This window comes from Melanerpes formicivorus, unplaced genomic scaffold, assembly GCF_026170545.1.
Source record: "Melanerpes formicivorus ecotype bairdi unplaced genomic scaffold, bMelFor1.0.p_v2 SCAF_9, whole genome shotgun sequence".
In the NCBI taxonomy this organism is placed as follows: domain Eukaryota; kingdom Metazoa; phylum Chordata; class Aves; order Piciformes; family Picidae; genus Melanerpes; species Melanerpes formicivorus.
The window spans coordinates 4,496,167-4,520,666 of NW_027142361.1; the positions used below are offsets into that span (position 1 = coordinate 4,496,167).

Sequence of the window (24,500 nt, forward strand, 5' to 3'; positions counted from 1 at the left end):
AAGCTTCACGTTTTTGTTTATATAATTTCTCTTAAACACCTTTTCTGGATTCATAAGAATAAGTAACCGTGGCACTTTATGTGAATGCAGAAGTTGTTTATATGTGGTTTTGAGGCAGTGGCTCACTTTTACAAGCCTGATTGACAGCACAGGGAAAAAAGAATTCTTGTCTTCAATAAGCAAAGGATCATAAACCTTAATTTTGGTGTGTTCTGATTCTTTAATCACATTAGCATCTAACTGAAAAAATATGCAACATGCACAAGCTGCAGAGTCACCTTTCAAGCTAATTTCTGAGGTTTGCCTTGTCCTTCAGCATATGTCCACATCCTCTGTGTTAGCTCATCTCACATGTGTGAATAACAAAGAATGCACAGTTTAGACACACTGAAGCAAGAGTGCCAGGTGACTTCTTGGCTGGGAAATTTAATAAAAGAGAACTACAATTAGTCTTTAGCCTCTAAAAGTGGATATTTTAAATTACTAAAGGGAATAAAGGCAGGTTATAAAAAGTGCATTAAAGGATTTCTTAGCTGAGGAGAGATATCTGTGGAAGGAATAAGCCTCATTGAAACAGAGGACCTTAAAGTATTTTGTTCTTCATCCTGTAATATGTAAATATATCTTGAAAGCGCTGGAACCTGAGCACCCCGGCAGAGCTTTGCATCTCCCCATGATGGAGTGATGTATGGTTTTACTGAGTGGAGGGCATTCATCAGTGTTAACTTCAGTAATGTTTTGGTTTGATAGAATACCAGTTAGAGAGGAAACCCAGTTTCCCTTTCAGATTAGATGCTTACCTGTTCATGTTAGGTTGGCCGAGAGGTAGCAGTTTAGAGGTGTTCACAGGCAAGGTTGAAATGTAGCTCTTTATATTAAGGAATATGATTTTTCTAACCACTGTATTCTGTTGAGATGTACTTAGTGTAGGTCTTGCAGTGCTTTTCTTGTATCTGTAGAGTGATTGTTACAGGTCCTACAAGTAGTGAATTTTCCTGGGTTAGTTTTTAGTCATCATAGAATTTTACACTGATAGAACAGAATAGTGTAGATAGAATGATAGCATCAAAAGGCTAAATTCTTCATTCAAAGGTATATGGAAAATCCCTTTAGTATTTTTGCAACAAATATCATTCTATGCATTTTATATGAGTAATTGATCTGAATGTTATCATCACACCATTTCATAGACAAGACTTTCTGACACGATAAACTGGTACCAAAGCAAGCCTTGATCCCATCCCTCACAAATTGTATATATCCAAGCAATTGGCTTAATTCTTACTTGAAGAGGGATAACAGGCCTGCATCATTTTCTGCCCCAAACAAGCAGACATGGAGGCACTATGTGCTTCTTTAGAGTTATTGCTGTGTGAGAAAGCTGCCTATGCACACTCTGTACGATGGAAGGACACATAATTTTCCTCTGAGGATGGTGGATGGGTTGGACTGGACAAAGACTGAATATCCTACGTACACCTCTTCCTGTGATGATCACTCTCAAAAGATCTGAAAAGTAATCTGTTGCCTAATTAAACTGGGGAAAGACATCTTCAGACACGCATCTCCGCTGGGGTGGAATTAAGCCTCCTGAGATTCCAGCACTTCTTGTGGTGCCTTAATCTCCACCTTTCTGACCTGCATCTCTCAGAGAGGTGGGCACAGCTGGAATGCAGCTACACCTGAAAAATATTTTTACTCTAAATGATAGTTATATTTTCTGAAAAAGAAAAATAAATCCATGTCACATTCCAGTTTGTGAAAAATATAGCCAAGGCAGTTTGAAGTTGCACTCCTCATAATAAATGATGCATATCTTAAGCAGGATTGGGGGATATGCATCTTGGACCAGAAAGAAAGACCAATTACTGGGTTTGACAGACAAAGCTCTGTTCTGTATTATGCTTTATATGTAAGTTGTTCTATATTAGGCTCAAAAAAAAAAAAAAAAGGCATTAAGTTTGCCCTGTTACATATCGTTTAAGATTTGTGTCTTGATTGAATGCCTTCAAGAGTTCAGCAAGAGGAAAAGCCCTCACAGCAAAAATGCACGTCTACAGACAGGGAAGGGGGGAAGAATGGGAGTTTTAAGAGTCTGGTAAAGTAGCAGCTTAAATGAGCATGAAGGCCAAAGACTGCTGACTGTTTTATTGAGTCACCGTTGTACGCCCACCTTTTCCTGTCTTGAAACAGTTTTCAGTTTTGACTATCTGACATGACTAACCGTTGCATATCTAACAGATTACAACTGTCAGTGAGTCTCCCAAATGGGGGCCAGTACCTTGGGAGAACGTATGCTCAGGCACAGGCAGCTCCCTTTATTTATTTCTTTTTAACATTTTCACTCAGCTAAAAGGCTGTGGATGATCTTGTGCAATCTCTGTGTGAATGTGAACTTTGAAAAATAAATTGAATAAATGCAGACTCACCATAGCAATGTGTGTGCACACAACAGTTTCTCACTCTCACAGGAAATTTGGGGGCTTAGTATTTCACAGATGGAATATATGTAGGGGAAAAAAAGTGTGTTTGGGTAATAATGATATCATCCTATTATCCCTGGCATATGAAGGACAGGAGATGCTGATTCCCTGTTAAAGTGGCCCTCAGGAGGAAAATATATTCTTTCCTCATCCTACTGTAGTCAAGTCAAACAAATGAAATGATAAAACTGTGTGAAGTAAATAACATGTGGTCACATTCTGCTCTCTGTCACACAGCTGCAAAACTGGAGTAAATTTTTAAATTGTTTGACTTGCTTTGGATTTACACCACTTTCAATACAGCAAAGAATTTGGCTTGTCCTCAGTAGTGAATCACTTTTGTTCTGTCATTGTGTGATGACCCATTATTGAATAAGACACATTTAGATTGTCAACACATGGACATATTCTTGACATAGAGTAAAACTGAAGGGGAGGAAAACTCCTGTGGTCAGTTATGTTTTTAATTTTCACAATTGTGGTAATGACAGGGAATAATTTTAAATGTCTCTGATTCTTTATTGAACATGCATGTGACTGTTTTCATGTTGTAATCACTCATTCCTTGTTGTTTTTTTCTCTTTGTAGGGAAGAGCTTTACTTTGACAATAACTGTCCTGACAAATCCCCCCCAAGTTGCTACATACCACAGAGCTATAAAGGTTACAGTGGATGGGCCAAGGGAGCCAAGAAGTGAGTATTATATTCTTAATTTTGCACTTAATTTTTGTTTAACAGAGACCCATAAATGAAATATATATATATCTTTGTCAAACATTGGTTCTTGCTCAGCAAAATATCTAAGCACATGCTTAATTTGGAGTCTACTGGACCACACACATGCTTGCATTAAACATGCACTTGAGTGCTTGGCTGAATTCAGGTGATCATGAACCTGATTCTCATTCACATCAAGGTCTTGATACATTATCTGGCAGTGTAAATGAGAATTAAATCCAATGTATTTATATATAATCTGGTTTAGGCATAATAGATGCAATCCTGCAACATGCTGAATTCCCTGAACTTCTTAAGCTTCCAACTGGAGATGTTTGGAGCAAAATAGGAGACTGATCTTTCAGGATCAGTCCTAGGCGATGGAAAAATATATAACATAGTGACATTTTGTTTGCCCTTGAATTCTTTTTCCATCAGATAATTAATGCAACTGGTTAATCTCATCATACCTGAAATTGGTTTTCAGCTGTGGGCTCATCATGGACCCCCTGGGCGCAAAAGGAAGATGAAAAAAACCCCAAACAAAACTAGCATATTGACAACATGGTCTTTGTTTATTTGTGCACAGAAAAGATATTTTATTTAAACATAGTCCTGCAGATTTTCACTTAGCAAGTTTATCTCATAGCAGTGCACCTTCCTAACTTACTAAGAATCTATTTGTAATGACTGCTGAACATATTTTTATGATAATTGTGTGTTTTTTCATGTTCTGGCAGTTTTATTGGTAACACTTAGATAAAGTCTGCTTAATCTGTGATTTATATTGCTCTCTCTCCGTGTAGCACATTTAGCTGGGAACCAGTCTCACATCATATGGGTATCACTGATGAGCCATTTCTGGAGTTTTTTCTTGATCTAAGTAGAATGAATCCTTCTAAATAGATGGGATTAACCAGGTATAGCTGCGTTTGAATTACATCTAGAGATTAAGAATTATTTGATGAATAACCACATAAAAAAAGATCCCTATAATGGAAGCATCTCAAATAATTATTTTGCCTTTGATCTGCAAATACATATGAACCTTAATGAGTTCTGTTAAGATACCACAAAGGGAGAAGAAGGAGAAAGAAGCAGGCAGAATTCATGCAGCTAAGTGTTTCTCGTGCTAAAACATGCTGCAGTGTAAACTCCTCTTACACTGAGAGATGGGAACTGAAATGTTTTCTATATGAGCTGCCCAGACTGTAGAGTTTCACCTTGAATAATAGATATGAAAAAGCAAGTAGCTGTGGATAAATTTCATTACGTATGTGTTGCTGCCTGCTTACAGCTGAGGTGTCCCTCTGTCACACCAAGGGGATTTTTATTCTGTCTTTGCTCCCAAGATGAATCAATTCCCATTTTTATTTTTCACCTGCAGCTGGTGCTCCACGTATCTTACTTGGAGACACTGGGCAAATTGCATTCATGGAATAAACAAAAGGGAGTAAGTTAAATATCATTTGGCAATTTCTAGTTGGAGGCTGCTTCCATGTATGTATTGAGGCACACAGAAAATATTAAATCACCCAGGAGTGGACACAACCCCCGTGAAAGAGCAGTTTGAAAATGATGTGGAGAATAGTGTGGACTACCCTGTGCAGCACAGATAGGGAACCTGCTTACATTGAGACTAACCAATTTGGTGTTCAATGGATTAAGTGTGAGGCTTAACTTAAGAAGATATCCAAGTTTATCCGGAGATTTTTAGTTTAGACATGAAAGGCCTCTCTGTACGTGATACCTCCTTGCTGTTCTTGTTGAACAGCTGAATAAGTGAACCTAGAAAAGCTCAATAACTTAGTTCCTGTAGCCTAGGTGGAGTTACTGTGTCTTTCTTCATCTGTTTTTTTTTTTTAGTCCACATTTGAGCTTGGGTGTCCATTTGAATTTCAATATTTTGGCTAAATACTTAGTGAAACTCCACTCTGGGATTAGACCATATCAGCAAGTTTTATTGTAGTCTGGTACTTTCAAAGCTATGTCACCTCCAGAGTGACTAGTTATTAAACATGAATTTTCAGGGAAAGAGTAGCTCCAGTGAGCTGTGGGAGTTTCAACGAAGGTTTGCTCCCTTCTCAGAGCCCTTGCACTTGTGGAGATTTATTATTGTTTGCTAGTAATCATTCAAGAAGTTTATCTGGTATTTCTGCTGCATAAGGGAAATTAGGTGGTTGGGGGCAAAGGAATTCAAGTTAATGAGTGATTCTGATAGCAAATGTGTGTTTCTTAACAAATTATGTATCAGCAAATAGTGCCCCTCTCTGCCAGGATCTGTATTTCACTTCACCGTCTCAAGCACGTTATCCTAGTTTTCCTCTCTCTGGCAGCTCAACCAAAGCTGTCACATCACAAACAACTTTTTTCTTAATATACATATCTGGCGTTGGCAGTTGGACTAACTTCATAAGAGCACATGATCATCATTCATTACAAGATTAAAAAGTATCCCACGGCATCACTGATGATTTCTAACTTTGATCTTTTGCAGTTGCGAATCATCTCAGTTATAAAACTTCCCTTTAAAGGAACGCAACCGATGACTTATTAGAACCTTCCTTCTAAGTAGTGTAAACATAAAATTATGCATGTTTTCACAAAATGTCATTTATTTTGTTGCCAGCTTATCATTTTAAGATGTGACATCATGCTTTAGATTGTCAATTTGTAAGGCTGGTTTATAGGCAAGGCTCTCTGACCTTCTGTTGGCAAGCGGACTCGAGTGAACAAGTACTGTGTGATTTCCAGGAGCAGTAGGAGCAGCAGCAATGCTATGACAGATACCATGATTATTTTAGAGCCTGACTTCAAGAGTGCTGAACAGTCATGGCATGTAGTGACACAAGTCGGATGTTTTGGATGCTCAGCACTTCAAAAAGTGTGGTTCTTAAATGTAAGTGCCATTTAGTTGTATTAAACATATGCTTGTAGAAGCTTGCTGCCTTGCCTCTCTGTTATTATTTTTAAATGTTTTAATAGAGATAGTGATGTCACGTTACCCTATTGGGAAAACCTGTCCATTTCTATGTAAGGAGAGGTCTTTTGTTGATTTTTCCCTGGAAAATATCTATTTATTTTTAATTATCTCTTTCAGTCTGTGTAGATTACCATCCAGGGACATCTACTGTGTAGTATGTTCTTTGTGCACTTTGCACTCTGAGTGATGGCATCTAGAGTTAGGGTTGTATAAGATCTTTTGAAATTAGTGGGAAATTGCACAGATATTTTTTTTTCTCCTCATATCCAACATGAAACCTCTGCCACATGCACATCTTAGCCAGCAGAGCTGCCTCTCAGCTGGGAAATAAGTTGTTGTGAGGTCATAACTGACCAACAGATAGCAAGAAACCTCCCTAACCTATACCTAATCCCCCCTTTAATGTCTTTGCATTATCTTATAAATACAGAAATAATGATTTGTCTTTCCATAGCAGTTTCTGTCAAGTAGAAAGCATGTGCTTCTTTCTGCCTGCTTTTGGTAGAAACTCAGTCAGGAGGAAAATTATGAGGAATTTTTATAATTTGCAAAGTATATTTTTAAGATTCCAAAGATTTTAGTTTGTCTCTAATTGGTCTTCAGTGTCACCAACCACAATTTTCTTTATCAGCATGAATGGAGGGGTCGTTCTGAGCTTTGAAATTAAGTGTTTTGGTAGGAAAAAAATCTCTATTTCATTCAGCCCCCAAATATTTCTCTGCTGCCATAGCTTGCAAGGTGCACACGTGATGAAAGGTATGAGCAAACATTGCTTTTTTTTGTTTGTGCATGCTGCACAAGCCAGCAAAAGCCAATGAGAGGTTCAGCTCAGGCTTTCTATTAACTGTTTGGCCCACCCGGCTTATAAAAGACAGATAAGTGATTGAGATTTTTGAGATTCCATGACTTAAAACCATAACAGTTTTTAGGAAGTTCTGCCTCTTTTCTTTCAAAGGCAGAGGGTGGAGGGATAAGTCTGGGGCTAGTGGAATGTAGTTTGGAGTTGAACAGCTTTAAATCTTTCAGTTACTTTGTTTTTTAATTTTTTTTTCCCTTTTTTGTTGACTGCCTGTCAGGAGCTGGGATGGTGGCCAAGCAGTAAATGACACATGGAGAGGCATTTGTGTTGTGCAACATTTTATGGAACTGATGCAAGGATACATTGTCTGTTTACACATTCTTCTGCTAACAGCCTGCATGGCAGTAATTTTATTCAGGGACACATGGCATGCTACAGCAAGGAGCTAGATCCTCAGCATCTCTTTATGCAGAATTATCGCAGCAGTTAAAACTCGCTATGTGTTCCCTCTTTAGAGTATTCTCTGGCTTGCCTTCAAAAGCAAATCTACCAGACCCTCTTCCTTCCTGAGAATATATTGATTTTACTGTGGGGTTTTTGTGTGGTGATGAACTGGAGCAATGCAAAGAAAGAATTTGCAGACCAAAAGTGGATTTTACAGGCAGATTGTACTTTGTGCATTTACCTCAGACTGTAAATGTAGCATCACAGTTTTTTCAAGCAGTGTGCTGTAGACACCAAGTGCAGAAGTTTGCACCTGTGTGGTTTTGGCACGATGAGGAGGTTTTTAATGAAAGTTACTGCTGAATAACCTGAGATATGATGAACAAGTTTTCATCCACACTGAAGTTAGAAAATCTGTGACTCATGCTGGCATCTTTCAGAGTGACAAATCTCTACTACGTTATTCTGGATTTCTCCCAGTGTATGTGGGAGCAGAGGAAGGCAGAAGTGGGTGGTCTGGCGGCTTGCAAGTTGCTCTAAATGGGTTTGTGAAGCTTAATGTTTGCATTAAAATGCCCCTTTGTGAAAAATGAAGCAAAATGTGTTCATACAGCCAAAGAAATTATCAACGTGACTATGCTATGGGGTTTAGGTTCTTTTCTGTTACTGTCATTAGCATGTCTGAGTATATCCATAGTCCACTTACAGGTTGAGACCTGACCTCCTGTGCTCAGGTCCCCAGTAAGGAGGTGTATTATTTCTGATTTCAGTCATAAAACTTAGGGTCCTTTTTGCAGTGTGAAGTGCAAGACATCATAGATTGACTCACTGCCATTTGCTGCTGGTTTGTTTTTCGCAAATACATAATTTCACAGAACCATACTAGTTGGGGACTGGAGGTGGTTGGAACTCTCCTCAGCAGCTTGGATCCCCACAAGTCCATGGGACCAGATGGGATCCATCCTAGGGTGCTGAGAGAGCTGGCAGATGAGCTGGCCAAGCCACTATCCATCATTTTCCAGAAGTCCTGGCTCACTGGAGAGGTAGGTCCCAGAGGACTGGAAGCTGGCCAACGTTGTGCCCATCCATAAGAAGGGTCGGTTGGATGAGCCAGGGAATTACAGGCCTGTCAGCCTGACCTCAGTGCCAGGCAAGATTATGGAACAGGTCATCCTGAGTGCAATCACACAGCACTTAGAGGATGGCCAAGGGATCAGGCTCAGCCAGCATGGATTTAGGAAGGGTGGGTCCTGCCTGACCAACCTGATCTCCTTCTATGATCAGGTGACCCGTCTGGTAGATGTGGGGAGGCCTGTGGATGTGGTCTACCTGGACCTCAGCAAGGCCTTTGACACTGTCCCCCATAGCAAACTCCTGGCCAAGCTGTCAGCCCATGGCTTGGACAGGAGCACACTGTGTTGGGTTAGGAACTGGCTGGAGGGCCGAGCCCAGAGAGTGGTGGTGAATGGTGCCACATCCAGCTGGCGGCCAGTCACTAGTGGTGTGCCCCAAGGATCAGTGCTGGGCCCCATCCTCTTTAACATCTTTATTGATGATCTGGATGAGGGCATTGAGTCCATCATCAGTAAATTTGCTGACGACACCAAGCTTGTGGCAGGAGTTGAACTGCTGGAGGGTAGAGAGGCTCTGCAGAGGGACCTCGACAGGCTGGACAGATGGGCAGAGTCCAACGGCATGAGATTTAACACATCCAAGTGCCGGGTTCTGCACATTGGCCACAACAACCCCATGCAGAGCTACAGGCTGGGGTCAGAGTGGCTGGAGAGCAGCCAGGTGGAGAGGGACCTGGGGGTACTGGTCGATGGTAGGCTGAACATGAGCCTGCAGTGTGCCCAGGCGGCCAAGAGGGCCAATGGCATCCTGGCCTGCATCAGGAACAGTGTGGCCAGCAGGAGCAGGGAGGTCATTCTGCCCCTGTACACTGCACTGGTTAGGCCGCACCTCGAGTACTGTGTCCAGTTCTGGGCCCCTCAGTTTAGGAAGGATGTTGACTTGCTGGAACGAGTCCAGAGAAGGGCAACGAAGTTGGTGAGGGATTTGGAACACAAGCCCTATGAGGAGAGGCTGAGGGAGCTGGGATTGCTTAGCCTGGAGAAGAGGAGACTCAGGGGTGACCTTATTACTCTCTACAACTACCTGAAGGGAGGTTGTAGATAGGCAGATGATGGTCTCTTCTCCCAGGCAGCCAGTACTAGAACAAGAGTCTCAGGCTGCGCCAGGGGAGGTTTAGGTTGGATGTTAGGAAGAAGTTCTATACAGAAAGAGTGATTGCCCATTGGAATGGGCTGCCCAAGGAGGTGGTGGAGTCGCTGTCATTGGAGGTGTTCAGGAGGAGACTTGATGGGGTTCTAGGTGCCATGGGTTAGTTGTTTAGGTGGGTTGGATTGGTTGATGGGTTGGACGCAATGACCTTGAAGGTCTCTTCCAACCTGGTTTGGTTTATTCTAAAATCTTATTCTCCTTAACATTCTCTAAGTCTGTAAGAATCTGGTGGGATGATTCAAGTGTTCCTTGTCAAAGGTAACAGACTTTATATATGATGGTGGTTTAAGTTTATGTTTGAGATAGGTGTGTAACCCACAGAGCAGGACTTCTTACAGTTGCCCCAACCATGAGTCATGCTTCTGGAAAACGTTGGCCAGGAGGCTGTTGGTGGTGGTAGCTGCATCCCAAGAACCAGTTAGTTCTTGTTTTTGCACTGCATCTGTAGAAGGGCTGCTCCATTAAAAACTCACCTTCTGAGGAATAGACTGTGTGTGTATGATTGCAGCTTTTATCTGCTGGTGTAATGTACAGGGTAAGATGAAAGTGAAACCTATCTTATTTCATGGCTTGAATTCGTATGCTGCAGTTCTGAAGTCTCAGTAATCAATGTGATGCAGGCTGGCTCTCTTCATGTGAGGACATTGCTTCCCATGATGGTGACTGTGTGACCATATATTGCCCATTATGGTGAGAGGGAAAAGGCACTGAGAAGATTATGTAAAACAAATGGGGAAGTGTGAGCATAAACCCATTCTCTCAGATGTCCTCACCAATAGTAATATAGTCTCAGTTTGCTTTTGCCAACAGAACACATTGTTTCCATCCTATTGTAGAGGGAACACTCCTTCCAAAGAGTCTATTCCCAGTACACTGGTTGTCTAAAATGAGCATCATAGTGGTTTTTTGATATTGTAGCTATAACTGTTTGTGTTCAAAATGTCTTTCCAAGCCACAAGTAAAATCATGGCTTGTTTGTATAGCTGGGCTGCATGGTTGTATGATAAGAGATTTTAGCCCTGAATAGGTTAAGGTCTCAGTTAAAAATACAGATGGAAAAAGAGGTTATAGCTAGAATTACAGAAATTATTTCATTCTGTGTGTCCACATGGCATGACTATGAGGAAAGGAAAAGTGAAAGCCATTTTTATAAGTCTGTGAGTCTTACTTCATGTAGATACTGTGGAGGAAGATGGTCTCAAGAAAGGCATTATAGTAGCTTTTCTCAGACCATTATCTGAGAGAATTGGGGTTGTTCAGCCCAGAGAAGAGACGGTTCTAGGAAGACCTTAGAGCAGCCTTTCATTACTTAAAGGCGGCTATAAGAAAGAATGGGATAGACTTTTTAGCAGGGCTTGCTGTAACAGGGCAAGAAGTGATGGTTTTAAGTGAAAAACCTCTAGTTTAAACCCTTACCTTTATCTTTAGTGAAGCCTTTGCCACAGCATTCTCCTGGAGAAGCTGGTGGTTCATGGATTAGACAGGTGTACTCTTCATTGAGCAAAAAACTCTCTGGATGGCTGAGCCCAGAGAGTGGTGGTAAACTGAGTTAAATCCAGCTGGCAGCCAGTCACTAGTGATGTTCCCCAGGGCTCAGTTTTGGGGACAGTCTTTTTTATTATCTTTATCAATGATCTGGAAGAGGGGATTGAGTGACCCCCAGTAATTGCAGATAACACCAAACTGAGCAGGAGTGTTGATATTCTTGAGGGTAGGAAGGCTCTCTAGAGGGATCTGAAGAGGCTGGATCAATGGGGCAAGGTCAGTTTTACGAGGTTTAACAGGCCAAGTCACAACAACCCCATGCAATACTACAGGCTTGGGGAAGAGCAACTGGAAAGTTGCCCAGCTGAAAAAGAACTGGGGTGCTAATTGACAGCTGTCAACCAGTCATCAACCAGCTCTGAACATGAGCCAGCAGTGTGCTCAGGTGGCCAATAAGGTCAGTGGCATCCTGGCCTGGATGGAATAGTGTGGCCAACAGGAGGAGAGAACTCATTGTCTTCTGTACTCAGCACTGGTGACACCACACCTTGAATATTGTATTCAGTTTTGGGCCCCCACTACAAGAAGGACATTGAGGTGCTAGAGTGTGTCCAGAGAAGGGCAACCAAGCTGGTGAAGGATCTGGAGAACAGGTCTTATGAGGAGCATCTGAGGGATCTGTGGTTGTTTATTATAAAGAGGAGGCTGAGGGGAGACCCTATTGTTCTCTACAACTATGTGAAAGGAGGTTGTAGTGAGGTGGGAGTTTGTCTCTTCCCCAAGTAATCTGCAATAGAATGAGAGGAAATGGCCTCAAGTTGTACCATTAGATTGTTTAGATTAGATAATAGGAAAAATGTCCTTACTGAAAGAGTGGTCAAGCATTGGAATGGGCTCCCCAGAGGAATGATGGAATCACCATCCCTGGGGGTGTTAAAAAATGTGTAGACATGGACATGGTAGTGTTGGGTTAATGGTTGGATTTGATCTTAGAGGTATTTTCCAACCTTAATGAGTCTATGGTTTTATGAAAAGAAGTGAGATTTAGACTAGATAGAAGGAAGAAATTTTTGACAGTGAGTGTGGTGAAATGCTGGCACATGTTGCCCAGAGAGATGGTATATGCCCCATCCCTGAAAACATTCAAGATAGGGTTGGATGAGGCTCTGAGCAACCCAGTCTAGTTGAAGATGTCCCTGCTCATTGGAGAGGAGGTGGATTAGATGACCATTGGAAGTTCTTTTCCAACTCAAACCATTCTATGATTCTATGATTTTGTTCCATACTTTTCTCCCAAGAGGATTCTTGTATGTCTTCACTTCTGAAATACATTTAACTTGTTACTACTAATATCCACATTTTTTTCCCCCTCACATTTCTGTGTCACACCTCTAATACCTCTCCCTCCAGTTTCCAAAGCTGGTGTTTCCAAAGCACTGTTGACTGAGGATGGCTTTCAGCTCTACAAAAATTAGAGATGTGGGGTACCTTTCCTCTGAAGTGAATGAAGAAACAGAAACTTGCAGAGAGTAATTCATCCCACCTATCTTAATGCCCATCTTAGAGTGCAATGAAATGCCCTTTAGAATTATCCAGCTATTTCCATTGATTATAAATGGAGGGTAGATGACTAGCCTAGACAAGGCACCATGTTTTCAAGACAGCTGAAATCAAATGAGATTGTGAAATTAAATAGTTCTAAGGGGAAGCTAATGAGTGCTGTGAAATTCAGGCAACCTGAGTTAGCTTTAAAGTACGTAGCTTAGGTAGTGATAGCAGTACAGTCACAGATAACATGGAGTTCAGCATGGGTTTGCCCAGCATCTTGGGTGGATGCTTTGTCTTCAGCTGAACTGTGAACAGTCCATACTACATTTCTGGCAATGTAATAAATAGTTTAAAGCTGACTTTGAAGTGTCTGTACAGCTGCCATAATGAGTGCAGTACTCGCGTACCTTAAAAAATGATGTTATCTACTAAGACATCTTGCAGGGATTTGGTAGTCAAGTACTGCTCAGGTCCCCCTCAGCCTGGCATGTGTGAACTACAGAGGTTAAAACTCAGGTTATTTATCTGTCAGAATAATACTCAGTAAGATTCTAACCCTAATGAAAATATTGTAGCTGCATAAGAAACAGTATAAAGGTGGTAATACACTTTATAGGTGTTACCTAAAGGTGAAGAATACCGGGGAACACTCTCAAAGTTTTTATTACTGGAAAATACTCAGTATTTCCAGTGTTTCTGCTTCACATCAGAACATACTACTTGTTCCTTCCTTACCCGAAGTTAACATGCTGCCCTTCGCTTTCGGTTCTGAGATGTAATCTTTCCCACAGTGCGGAAAGGCAAACCCTTTTACCTTATTATTGTTGGTGTAAATATTTGTTGCTTCCATTGCTCTGCAAACTCTCATCTTGTAAACTTTGCTCCCACTTTAAAATACCTGTTGCTTTAGGTTCTCTGCTAATTTAAATTCAGAATGTCAAACAGGTATTAATCAGGGTGCTTTCAGGGTGCTTCCAAGTGTAGAATCTGCTTTCTGCCTGTCTGTAATCCATGTGAGTAATGCCAATTACTTGTCTGCTTCCTGAAATCTTCATACACTTTCTCATTCTTGCATTCCTGCAGTAGTAGACACAGTCTTAAATGTAACTCGCAATCAGAGGCACTTGATGGTATTTTGTTTAATTGCTCTTAGAGCTCAACAAGAAAATAATCACCTCCACAAGCACCATGAGAGTGAGTTGTGCAAGAAATGGACAAGTGCACCTCTTGAATTTGTACCTTAATTTGATAGAAAACAGGGACCTAGCTCATTATATTCCAGAGTATCACTTCACAGGTCATGAGACTGGTAGGCAGTTTTTTACAGCAGTTTCACATTGGTAAATGTAATGGGTTGGGGCAGACCCCCTCCCCACCATGTGCAGAAATAACGACTCAGACAAACAGATTGCAAAAGTGATGGAAAGTTTAAATAGAACAGTGAGTGTGTGCAGAGAGCTAGAAACACAGTGACAAGAGGAAACCCCAAAACAGACCCAGAGAGATCCCATCCCCACCTGAGGATGCACCCAAACCCCCAGGGCTCCTCCTTCCCCCCCCCACTGCTAGACTAGTCTCAGCTGGCCAGATCTGAGACTGCCCATCCCCCTGTGGCCTTGGGCCTAACCAGGCCCATGGCCGGTAGATCTCTCCCCCAGTTACCGGGTGGCGAGGAGGAAGGAAAGAGGAAGTGCCAGACCCCGCCGTAAAACTTATAGTGGTGCAAGGGATCATGGTAGGAAATAACCTAATTTCCTGTGTCCACCCACTGGGCTGGACTTCTGGACACAGGAAACACCCCTGTAGCAGAGGACACCCAGCCCAAACTACGACAGGAGCCACCCCTTATTTCATACCATAATCCCTGCACCCAAACACATCATCAAATCAGAAAACTGATGACATGTCCGGCGAAGTCCGTGTCTTCATCTGGGCGTCCACTCAAACAGTCTCTCAGTCAGGCTCTAGTGTCTATCCATTCCAGTTCTTCTTCCTTCATCCAATGGAACCTCCCGGCGATGCAGAGCTCATTCTCCTGTGGTGCAAGTTCTCCATGGATCTGTTGGTCATCCTGGTCACCTGGAAAAGCCTCATGACTTCTCAGCCAAGCCTCTACTTTTCACCTATGTTCACTCGGTGGCATATTCTCCACCCCTGGGGCAGGCCAGTCGAAACAATCCAACCCACGACTGCCTTTTTCAATCCATCCAGGGTGCCGCAACCAACCGCTTCCAACTGCGGTCCAAAACTACACGGATGCATGTCTGAGGTACTCCGCCCCCCCACTAGGCGTACCTGTACCGAGGCATGACAGCATCCGGCTGCACACACCTTCCCCCAGAAAGGGAGGGGCTGCACCACAGCTCACTGAGAAGAAGGGAGGTGGAGCCAGGTGCTCGGCGCCATTTTCGGAACTCATCCGAAAAAGTCAGGGAAGAGACTAGGGCCGGCCCTGCCGCAGCCCGAGCGCACGGCCGGGTCCACCGCCGCCGCTCGGCACACAGCAGCGCTCCGCCCACCTCTACCGCCGCGGCACAGAATCAAAATCACCTCCACCCCTCGGACACTCAAATGGCTTCTCCAGCGAAAGCCATACACGCGTTCTCAGAGCCCTTGAAAACGGCTTTCCAGCTGGAGTCCCCGTCGGCCCCCCAGGGTTTCAGGAGCTGGCTCGCCCGCTCGCAGCGGCTGGCTCTATCCCCGCAGCGAGAATGGACCTGACTGATCTGCTCGCCGCTGCCCCTCCCCCACTTCGCTTCCCACCGCGGAGGAAGGGCAGGTTCCATGTTCTCAAGCGGTACCCCAATGCCGATGGTCGAGAAACACCCCCCTTGAAATAGCAGGAGAAGGTCCGTGCCACCGGCAGCGCACCAGTTATCCCCCCACAATCCACAAGAACTTACACGGTCGCCCCGGCAACATCACTTGAGCCCCCAACTGCCAAACCCAAACCAACGCCCAGAACTAAATTTAAGCTCTCCATCCTTTGCAATCGATCTGCAGAGTGGGCACAACAGCCAGCCCCACGTTGGGCGCCAAGAAAAAAAAAATGTCGAGGGTTGGAAGGGTAAGGCCAAAAAGCCTTCTCCCTCCCCCCTTTAAAGTAAAGGGAAGGAAAATTGAAGGGAAAGGGAAAAAAAAAACTCACAGCTGAATTAGCAAAGCAGTGGAGCTGTATATTTACAAAGCAATGTAGGATATGCAGGGGAATATATACAAATTTACAATATTTACAATATATACAAAGATATACAATAAAGTAGCACAGAAATGAGAGTTCCCCCCTCTGCTGAGGGGGTTCCCCACCTCCGCTCTCCCCCTCTCTCCCCCTTTTCCCCAGAGCGGGTTAGAAAGAGAGAGAAAGAGAAAAAAAAAGTTAGAAGCAGTTGTGTTAATTGGAAAGCAGTTAATACAGGCCTTGTAGCTTATCGGTTTCAAGGCCAAATCCTTGGCCGAAAGCCCAGGAGCTGCAAGCTGCTGCCCGAAGGAGAAGTGGAAGAAAGACTGAAGATAAAGATCCAGAATGCCCAGAATACCCTCCTGCACTCCCAGTTCAGAAGGTGCTTCCTCCCACTCTACCAATGAAATTAGTTTAGATCGTTCTTTTCATTTAACAACTTACCACTATATTCCCTTTCTTAAGGGGACAGTCTCAAACGGTCACAGTGCAGCATCTTCATGGAAAAGAGTAGGCATTCACAGGCACTGATGTAATAATACCAGGTATGTGTTTGTTTACATATGGTAAATGCTTGGTTAGATTTGCAAAAGAATCCTGATTTTAAGTGATTGTATTAAAATGGATCTGAAATACAGAGGCTACCCATCAGTAAGGGATGGTACTCCCAATTATTTGTTGTGTTTTGAAAACCAAGACTTGTTTCTCAGTAGTATGAAAGTTGGAAAAGAATAGAGACCTGGAAATAAAATACACAGTCACTGTGTGGTACAATCCACTGGTTAGGAGTATGGAGGCTATTGTACATGGACTAAATGACTGATATTTGTTTTCTTTACATGCGTACATTGGTAATCAAGGACACATTCTGATTCTTACCACCTCTGTAGACAGAAATGTTAACTGCAGAAGACGGCTCAGCAATAGAGTTGTGTATGTAAATTATTCAGTGTTTTAATCCATCAGCTAAGCAGTCAAAATGAAAATCCTTTTAGTAAAGGGACATATGGATAAACTTTCAGAGACACAGGATAGATTGACTCTCCTTAACTGTAGCTGTCTAAAAGATAGATATGGTGTCTCAGTGAGTCATCTCTAGCCCATTATGGTCAATAGGGAGATATATGTATGTGTTAGAAGCTGGTTTATACCCCTCTAAGTATCTGCAAGTGTCAGTTTGAAGATGTTTAGAGGTGAGCGGTGGTGAACACTGACTGCAGAAGGAATGTGAGGCAGTGTGGACCACAGGGCTGATGCTCAGTGCTGTGCAGAAACCTGCATCAGTTTTAGCCTGGAGAAGAGGAGACTCAGGGGAGACCTTATTGCTCTCTACAACTACCTGAAAGGAGGTTGTAGACAGGTAGGGGGGTGGTTTCTTCTCCCAGGCAACCAGCAACAGAACAAGAGGACAGTCTCAAGTTGCACCAGGGGAAGTTTAGGCTCGAGGTGAGGAGAAAGTTCTTCACAGAAAGAGTTATTGGCCATTGGAATGGGCTGCCCAGGGAGGTGGTGGAGTCACCATCCCTTGAGGTGTTCAAAACAGGATTGGACGTGGCACTTGAAGCCATGGTTTAGTTAGTCATGAGGTGTTGGGTGATAGGTTGGACTTGATGATCTCTGAGGGTTTTTCCAAACTTATTGATTCTATGATTCTATGATAAACAAGTTACCTGGCTTACTGGCAACTGTAGTAGCACACAGCTTTGAAATGAGTCTTTATACTCCCTTTTATCGTTCTTTAAGCCTTTCAAAAGGGGGTTTAGTGTCTGCTTTTTCAAAAGCCATGTTGAAGGTCTGCTTTCTGAAGTTTGTCACAATTTAGGATGTTGGTGAACCTCTCCTCATTAGACATAAATATCCAGTGCACACACTGGCTTTTGTTCTTCCATATCTGCTTGGTTGAAACTCTCAGGCACTCACTACAGAAATATCCATCCTGTTTTAATATATCTTTCTCCATGCTAATATGCTTGCTACTGTTCCTCTCCCAAAGGCTGTGGCTGCTACAGCTCAGCAACAGTCTGGGTTTCATACATGATTCTCATTGGCTTTATGGCAAAGTCAGACAGTTTAATTAGCCTTTATCTTTTGCTTTGAAAGAGTGAGGCCAGGGTACACCTATTAGTGCCATGAAAAGGTCTCATGCAGCAGTATTCATTGCCTGTAGTATGACACACAGTCATAATCATCCCTGAGAATTAGGACAGCAGAATTACCACACATGAAGAATACTTAGGTATCTAGGTAATGTTTGTGCTTTGCATGTATACAGACTTACCAATCTATGTCATTAGTTTCAGTCTTCTTGATCTTTGCTGTTTCTGAAAGATGGCAGCAAAAGAGAAACCTGATAGCAACTGGCTTGTAGAGATAGTCTTTATTACAGACAAGCAGGAGAGTGTAGTAAGGACTTGGTGCTCGCAAAATCCAGATAACAGTGACTCTTGATTAGATTCAGCAGAAGGATGAAAGAAGCACTCAGGAAGCTGTGTCTACTTCTGTGGGGGAAGCAGCATAAACGCCTCACTAACTATACATGCCATGCAACATTAAGAATTAAAATGAGAACTGTTTTTCTCTGGTGACTTGGTGTAAAGGGCATAAACAGTGTATTTAAGGTTACAAGGGGATACTTACACATCAGATAAATAGTAACTTGTTGACATAAATGAAATAGATCTGTTTTGAGTAAAAGGCACATACCTCTAGCTCTAATTCTTACTTTATGCATATTTTACAGACAAAAATTACAGTAGGAAAAATCCATGTGTGAACACTCAGAACTGGGACATGCCAAGACTACATTTATCAGTGCAGATTTAATTTATGGCCGTCATGTGTGTGTCAACACAGTCCTTCACTGCGATAACATGCACTGGTATATCCATATGACAGCAATGTCTTGTGGGATAGAGCACACAATACGTAGTGCTTTATATGTTCAAAATGCCACTTTCAGGTTATGTTAATGGTGAACTGTCAGTGCTTCTGAACAATGAATCTGAAGGGCTCATACCAAGCACTGGAAAAAGTATGAACACAGAGTGATTATGATTTGTGAACACTGTTTTAAGCAACTTAACTATTGTCACAACAAAAATACATGTAGTGGGAGCATAACATCCGTGATCCAGTAATCAGCTCTTTCAACTGATAAAATCCAAGGAATTTACATTCTGTGAAATTTTGTGTTTCAAAGTTTTACAATTTTACCAAATCTGAATGAAGTACCGTAGAGATGCTGAAAAATAAAGAGCCAACCTACTGAGCCAAGTTTCAAATCTCCACTCCAAAATCCAGCAACAAAAAGAGCTCAAGAAAAGATTGCCAAAAATGTTTTTTGAGGTGCTACATTTTCCCTCAGCTAACTAATTTCCAGGAATGTCTGAGCCATTCTGGTTGAAACTGAAGAAATGTGTTCCAAACTCATGCAAGAAAAAATGGAATGCAAACAGTCAAAGTTCAGTAAAGTTGCAAGCAACTGAAAATTGTTTCTTATAATGGGAAACATTGGGCAGCTTTAATGATAGGCAGTTCTACCAGCTCCACCTCTAACATATTTAATCCTCCTTGGTATTAATTTGCCCTGAAAAATAATCCATTAGCTTCGTTGGAAATCCTGTATAAGAAGTTAAATTGGAAGTTGGCAGGGTCTCCTCATGGGCTGCAGCAGCTCCAGCATTGACTGGTCAGGTCAGGTCTTTGGCTTGTAACTGGCAGGCTATGAGCGAGGTGGCATCTCCAGTAGCACAGGAGAGCGCTATATGACTTCTGCATGTGTGCCAGGGACATGTTGGAGGAGGCAACAACCTTTGTAGAAGCTGAAAAAAGGGCCAACACAGCCTGCAGGACCTCTGGAGGCATTGCAGGTTAGAAGGCAGCATGCCTCCAGGCACTGGTGTTTGGCAGTACTCTTCTTCCCCACCCTTAGCCTCCTCAGAGGGATAATTTGGTGTGTGTACACTTCAACGGAATTGGCACAGTCCACACAGGCAGTCCAGCCTGTAACACGCATGGGGTGTGAACTAGGATTGGTTTGGGCCACATACTGGGACTTCTCCAATGTCCTTGGAGTGTGAAGCTGGGTTTCTTCACTGCCATCTCTGGCACCCCTTCATCCTGATGAGAGCAAATGTGGGCAATGGTGTATCTGGAAGGCAGTATTTTAAGTCAAAATCCTCTTGTGTTTAAGAACAACCACAGACAATCAGTATGGAAAAAAGCCCCAAATTCTGCCCTAAATAGCTTGCATACAGCTGTGTCCCTTTTAGCTGGGGTAACAGGCAACCACAACCTGTGTCCAGGCACCCTCCAAACATCAGGGTGGTCAAAAGCTAGAACCAGTCTCATTGTTGAGGTCACACTGGAGTCAGGAAACGTGGAGAAAGACACTCTGGGCTCCTGAAAGCCTCCAAGGGAGGGTGTAGAACTATGTAAAATCTGGGGAAAATGACCAGTCCTTCTGCAAAAATAAGAGTGGGTGATAGGTGTATCCAGAAGAGCAGGCAGTGAAAAAAACACTTGTTGTTGCCTTCTCCTCTTTTTATGTGACTCAGAGCTGCTGAGGATGCTGAGCCCACTTAAAGACAGCAATGAATGTTGTTTTACTAGATTTGTAAATTGGAGGAGATGATCAGAAGCAGGCAGTGCTGCAAGTCATACTTGAGATCTTCCCCCACATGGAAATATTTCCCTCCTTCTGTGCAAAACACACTTTCTTATTTGAGTCTGCCTCAAGAACTGGAGCTGCAGGGAGTGCACTCCTTGTTGGGCTGTTTCTCATTCACTGGAGGGATGAGCAGTCTGCTGTGTGATTTTTGATTATAAGTTAAACCAAACTTTTTTGGAATCAGGTTTGAGTGCTGGGCGAAAGGCACCTTCACAAGCAGTTTTATTCCCCTCACTACTACAACTTTGTTTAAGCTTTTTCCCATTTCTTTTACTTTCATGGTGTTCCCATCTTTGGGAGAGCTGAAAGGGAAGTGTTGTCAGGAGGGTGATTAAAAAAGGGATTGATGCAGCTGGAAGCCAGGGTTCAGCCACCTCTCTGGGCCTCTGCATTAGTGTTATGTCAGACAGTAGCTTTACCATGCGCAGCAAGTTTATGTGTTTTTTTATTGTCATGGGCTGCCAGAAAATGTTGACCCTGAAATAGCTGCACCCTGTGAGCAGTCAGCGGTGGAGGGCAGTGCGCTCTGCAAACCGTTCACACTCCCTCTTTAATTTGTCACTTATGGTTCATATCTTTTCACATTTACATTTTAAAATTAGTTCAGTGTGCTCTGAGCTTAATTTCCAGAATCCACACTGAAAACTTCTCAACTTTATGAGTTATTAAAAAAATTCCAACCCTCTCACTTAATTTATGTTCAGTATGGAGAACAACATAAAATTACGAGAAGGATTTACAATTTTATAAGAATATGGGTTTGTGGAGAGATCAGCTTTTGGGGCTCATATGCAACATGGAACAATTTTGTCTACTTCAAAAAGGATACTGTAAAGTGAAATTTGGCTCAAAATTTAAAAGAAAAAGAGAATAAGATGATGATTTTGGCATAAACCCCAATCTGGTCAAAATAAAATGGTTTCTCCAACATAAATTCCATTAAAAGTAAAGCCAGACTCAGCAAATGCTTGAGATCTCCCATATGGACTGAAGAATAGTTTTACATTGGAGCACAATGCAGATTATTGGAGTGCTTTTGAGACTGCTCCTGTTTTGGAAGCTTTCTTATGTCTTGTTTGAATGATGATTTAGACTGTATATAGCAAAATGCAATGTTAGCATGTCTGGAATGTCAACATAAAGGCTGTATGTTAGAAGAATGTTTCTTTTTGAAGAGAATAAAATATTCCAACGCTATGCCATTTTTTCCCCCTTTAATTCTCTTGTCAGTTTTGAAGACCAGCTGTCTGTGGCCACACGAGTAAGGCAGGGATGTTAGAGAATGGCCCAGTGGCTGACATATTTGAACATGGATCCTTCACATCTGTCATCTGCCTCCAATGTCTGTGACATTCATGCATTTGAAAATCCCTTTAAGCAGATATCCAGACTTAACTGATGCCAGTGGAAATTTGGTACTTCTTTCTCTTAGCCTCAATTCCTCTTGCGTGAAATACAAATAGTGGTACTATCCTGTATGAATATGGGAAAGCAGTGAAGATCAAAGTATTTGTTTAGTTTACCTATGTTTTTAAGGTATATTCCCATCCAAGGTGTATTACAGTGTGAGTTAGAAAAGCTTCAGTTTCCACTGATAAATGGGAATATATAATTTTAATGTATTTTGTCCATCCTGAAGATGGGAAGAAACGGGGTATTCTTTTCTATTCTGTTAGCTTTGAGTTCACCTTGCTGCTCCATATTGCTGTGTCAGAATAGCCGTGTTCTCTTAGGCTCCAAATCTCAACTGCTTCAACTGCTTGAAGACATTGCAGGAGGTAAAGGTGGCTTGTAGAAGTGAGCCTCTCATTAGACCAACCCATACTCAGAGTTAAAATACCTGGTGCTGCTTTCAGAGGATGACAAGTACCAGGCTCTTGTACTTCCTGCTTAGAAGCTTTATCCTAATACAGCCTGAGAGACTAAAACCAGACAAAATAGAGTCTGAAAAGATGAAATTCCTAGATGGATAGATATTTTTTTCATATTTATCCAATACCACTGACTGTTGAGTGACTGCAATCAGGCATGCATGCTTTTATCAATGATACGCTTTCTGCCTTTATGTGGCCGGTTGACGTTGCCCCCTTAAGAAAGAGAATATGGTGGACGGAAGTTGGTAAACGGAAGGAATAGTCTAAACTAATTTCATTGGTGAAGTGGGAGGAAGCACTTTTCGGAACTGGGAGTGAACTGGACATTTCCACGACTTTTCTATCAGTCTTGCTTCCGCCTTTCTACGGTGCGGCTGCTCTCTGTCCCTGTGCTGGGCTTTCTGCCAAGGCTCCGGCCTTGAGAGAAAAACTGATAAGGCCTGTATTAACTCCTTTCCAATTAACACAAAACTGCTTTTAACTTCTTTCTTTCGCTCTCTCTCTCTTCTAACCTAATCTGGGGAAAGGGGGGAAAGAGGGGAAAGAGGAGGTGGGGAACCCCCCTCTCTGCCGAGAGGGGTTCACTCTCATTTCTGTGTTACTCTGTTGTATATCTTTGTATATATTGTAGATATTGTAAATTTGTAAATATCTCCCTGCAAACCCTACATCGCTTTGTAAATATAGCTCCACTGCTTTGCTAATTCAGCTTGCGAGTTTTTTTTTCCTTTCCCTTCAATTTTTTTTTTTTTTTTCCCTTTTACTTTACAAAGGGGGAAGGGAGGAGGCTTCTCGGCCTTGCCCTTCCACCCACCACATTTTTTTTATTGGCGTACCCAACGTGCGGCAGATAATTAGTTTAATTTATTATTTGATTGATTTAGTGTTTTCTAGCTGAATTAGCAAACATGAAGGTATTGTGGTTTGTGGAGCGATTATTCTTTTCAATTTTTGGGGCTCTGGTTTACAGGTATTGTTTGGGTTTGATTTTGGATTACCTGGGTAAATATTTGGTGCGGACAATTTATATGTGGGTTATGTATAAAGTTAAATTATGGTATGGAAAATGTATTAATTTATTATGGCCAGTGAGATACAGGAATGTTACCTCCACCACTCTCCCAATTGAGATAAAGAGTTTTAAGATTCCGCCTGAGGAGACAGTAACTTTAGGTGATGCCTGGGATCCAAAGGTGATTTATTTCATGTCTATAATTCTGCTGATGGTGATAATTAACGTGTATCTCCTGATTTCTTTACGGCGAGAGAGAAAGGTGTCCAGAGCTTGTTTTGTTATTAAAACTAGATCAAAAAGAAAACGCCGTGGCTCTCGATCAGTCCCAGAGTCATCTAGTGACGAGGACTGTGGAGAACCCGTGTCAGTCAAAAAGAAGGCTAAAAAGTTAATTGGTAAAGCAGCTCTAAATGACTTTTCTGCTGATTCTAGCAAGCAGCCAAGGGCATCGGCTGGTATCAACATGGCACCTACTCCTTCTCCCACTCCTTCTCCTTCTTCTTCTTCTCCGTCGGCCAGTAATGGAACAACGTCACTTCCACCCACTCCCTCAGTGGGACCGGAAGTCACTGCCCCAGCAGCTGATTTATCTCAGGACCTATCAGCTTCCATTAAGGTGGCTGTAAATGCAAACACAGCTCCAGTTAAGATGGCTCCTTTAAAGACTAGAGCTGGAAAGGGCAAAGATGGAGAAGAAGAGGAGGAGACTGATCCTGGTGAGGGGCCCTCTACTCTAAAAGATCCTGCTCAGGAGGAAGAGAAGGTTTGTTTTAAAGATCTAGCTAACCTAGTGAGATCAAAGCAGGATAGAGATGAAGCTAGGAAAGCAGCTGGCAAAGGTGGTTCTCAGCTTAAAGAGATCCTTAGGAGAATGACAGCAGGATTTTATGGGCAAAGAATTCAGGGAGATGAAGATGAAGATGATATTACAGACTGTTCGTCACCACGGGAGGAATTGAGAAATGTCCGTAAAGATTTCACCAGGGCAGATAAGGAGCCAGTTCTAGCTTGGCTTAGTAGGT

General features: G+C 42.4%; 1 protein-coding gene across 5 annotated transcripts in view; it reads left to right on the forward strand.

Moving 5' to 3' along the window:
* Positions 1–24,500, forward strand: part of RUNX2 (RUNX family transcription factor 2) — a 354,193-nt gene that overhangs the window by 11,435 nt on the left and 318,258 nt on the right. For all 5 annotated transcript variants that reach the window (XM_068142991.1, XM_068142992.1, XM_068142994.1 and 2 more), the window contains exon 3: positions 3,072–3,176. In XM_068142991.1, the coding sequence (XP_067999092.1) occupies positions 3,072–3,176 (105 nt within the window). The remainder of the gene's footprint in view (positions 1–3,071; positions 3,177–24,500) is intronic.